This window comes from Echinops telfairi, unplaced genomic scaffold (assembly GCF_000313985.2).
Source record: "Echinops telfairi isolate 266 unplaced genomic scaffold, ASM31398v2 ScPeMD7_5592;HRSCAF=6446, whole genome shotgun sequence".
In the NCBI taxonomy this organism is placed as follows: domain Eukaryota; kingdom Metazoa; phylum Chordata; class Mammalia; order Afrosoricida; family Tenrecidae; genus Echinops; species Echinops telfairi.
The window spans coordinates 14620480-14622279 of NW_022109491.1; the positions used below are offsets into that span (position 1 = coordinate 14620480).

General features: G+C 52.1%; 1 protein-coding gene across 1 annotated transcript in view; it reads left to right on the plus strand.

Moving 5' to 3' along the window:
• PTPRT (protein tyrosine phosphatase receptor type T) overlaps positions 1-1800 on the plus strand; it is a 459397-nt gene that overhangs the window by 423042 nt on the left and 34555 nt on the right. The window contains exons 17-18 of the mRNA XM_045295498.1: positions 313-372; positions 1098-1214. Of these exons, the coding sequence (XP_045151433.1) occupies positions 313-372; positions 1098-1214 (177 nt within the window). The remainder of the gene's footprint in view (positions 1-312; positions 373-1097; positions 1215-1800) is intronic.

Sequence of the window (1800 nt, forward strand, 5' to 3'; positions counted from 1 at the left end):
TTTTCTGGACCACCAAAGCTGACGGTGCCATAGCAGTGTTTCCCAAAGTGGGTTCCATGGGATGCTACTCTGCAGGAGGCTTAGCGAGAAGAGGGTTCCATGGTTAAATACGTTTGGGAAATGCTGTAGGCGCTGTGCCCCTTTCGGAGAGCCCTGAATCACATTCATTAGCGTTAGCACGTTCAAAGGAGCTGCGCGGTCCAAGGCAAGGTTCTGTGTAACTGTTTAATCCACAGCATTTCCCAAACTCATTTGACCACAAAACCTGTTTTCTGTTTGTTTTGTTTCCTGTTTTGACCTAACACCGATTAGCACCCAGCGGAACACTCTGTGGGAAACGCCACTGTAGGCCGAGCGCCATCCCCCGGAATGGTAATGCTTTTGTTCTTTTAAGGGGTAATCAAGGTCTCCTTTTCCTCCTGCGGAGTGTGCCTTAGTGAGTGAAAGGTGGGATGTTCATAGCATCTGGCTGACTGGCAGGGGCAGAGGAGTTGCCAAGGCTTCCCCTTGACCCTGGACCTTCCATCCTCCTTCCCTACTACGAACCTTTCTCCTCCTACTCCCCAGCTCCCACCTCTTAAGAATGCCCCTTCCTGGCCACTTCGGCTTCTGCCTGCTCTCTTTACCCCCGTCTTTTATTCCAATCTCTGCTCAGCTGAAGACGCTCACATGCGCCAATCTGAAAGAGGACTCAGGCCAGAGGTAGAAAGCTGGCTCTGGGACCTTGGACAAGTCCCCCCACCTCCCACCTTCAGTATTATTGTCATCTGTCAAATGGGTATAATGAGACCTGCCGAGAGCACCTAGTTCTAGTTGATCACTTAATGTCACAGATGGAAAATGATAAGGACCCTGGCTAAAGACAGTACTAGCATTAAGTCTCATGGCTTCAATTCCTCTTGGGAGTGAGCTGGGCTTTGGACCGTTGGCTGATTCCTGGCTGGCTGAGACAGCCTGGTATGGACATTCCAGCAAAGTCACCCTGGGGTTTATTGGAATGGGGAGGTCCAGGTGAGGTGGCTAGTCACACTCAGCTACCTGGTCATTCAGCCCCATCTCTCGCCTCCATCCTTTCTCCGTCTCTCACTTGGCCACAGGTGAAGTGTGTGCGGTACTGGCCTGACGACACTGAGGTCTACGGAGACATTAAAGTCACCCTGATTGAAACAGAGCCCCTGGCAGAATACATCATACGAACCTTCACAGTCCAGAAGGTAAGTGTCTGCATGGTTGTGGGCTGTGGTCCAGCAGGAGGGCCAGGTTGTTCATTCCGGAGCCCATGGCTACTGAGGGACTACTCTATGCAAGGACAGAAGGTTTGCAGTCTTCCCATGGGTCCAGCACCTTCCATCCTGTTCCCTCCAAGCCCCCAGTTCCCACCCATTACCCATTGTCAATGAGTCTCTTCCTACCCAGTGGCTGCAGCAGCGAGCTCAAACATAAGAACAGTTGGGAGGATGGCCCAGGCCAGGCGGTGAATCTTTCTATGGTGCATATAGATCCCTCTGCGGCAGAACCGCCTTGACAGCACCCAACAACGATAATTAATGACAAAGTCCGGCAAGCGGCGGGGGAAGATTTCCACATGTTCTAAGCCAGTGGTCCTTAACCAGGGAGGGTGGTGTCCCCTAGCAATGTCTGGAGACATTTTTGACTGGCCCAACTTGGTGGTGGGAGTGGGGGAGGTGGGGAGGGTTGACATAGGACATCTAGTAGACAGAGACCAGGGATGTTACTGAACATCCTTTACTACACAGGACCTCCCTTCTCTCTCTGTCTCTCTCTCTCTCTCTGTCTCTC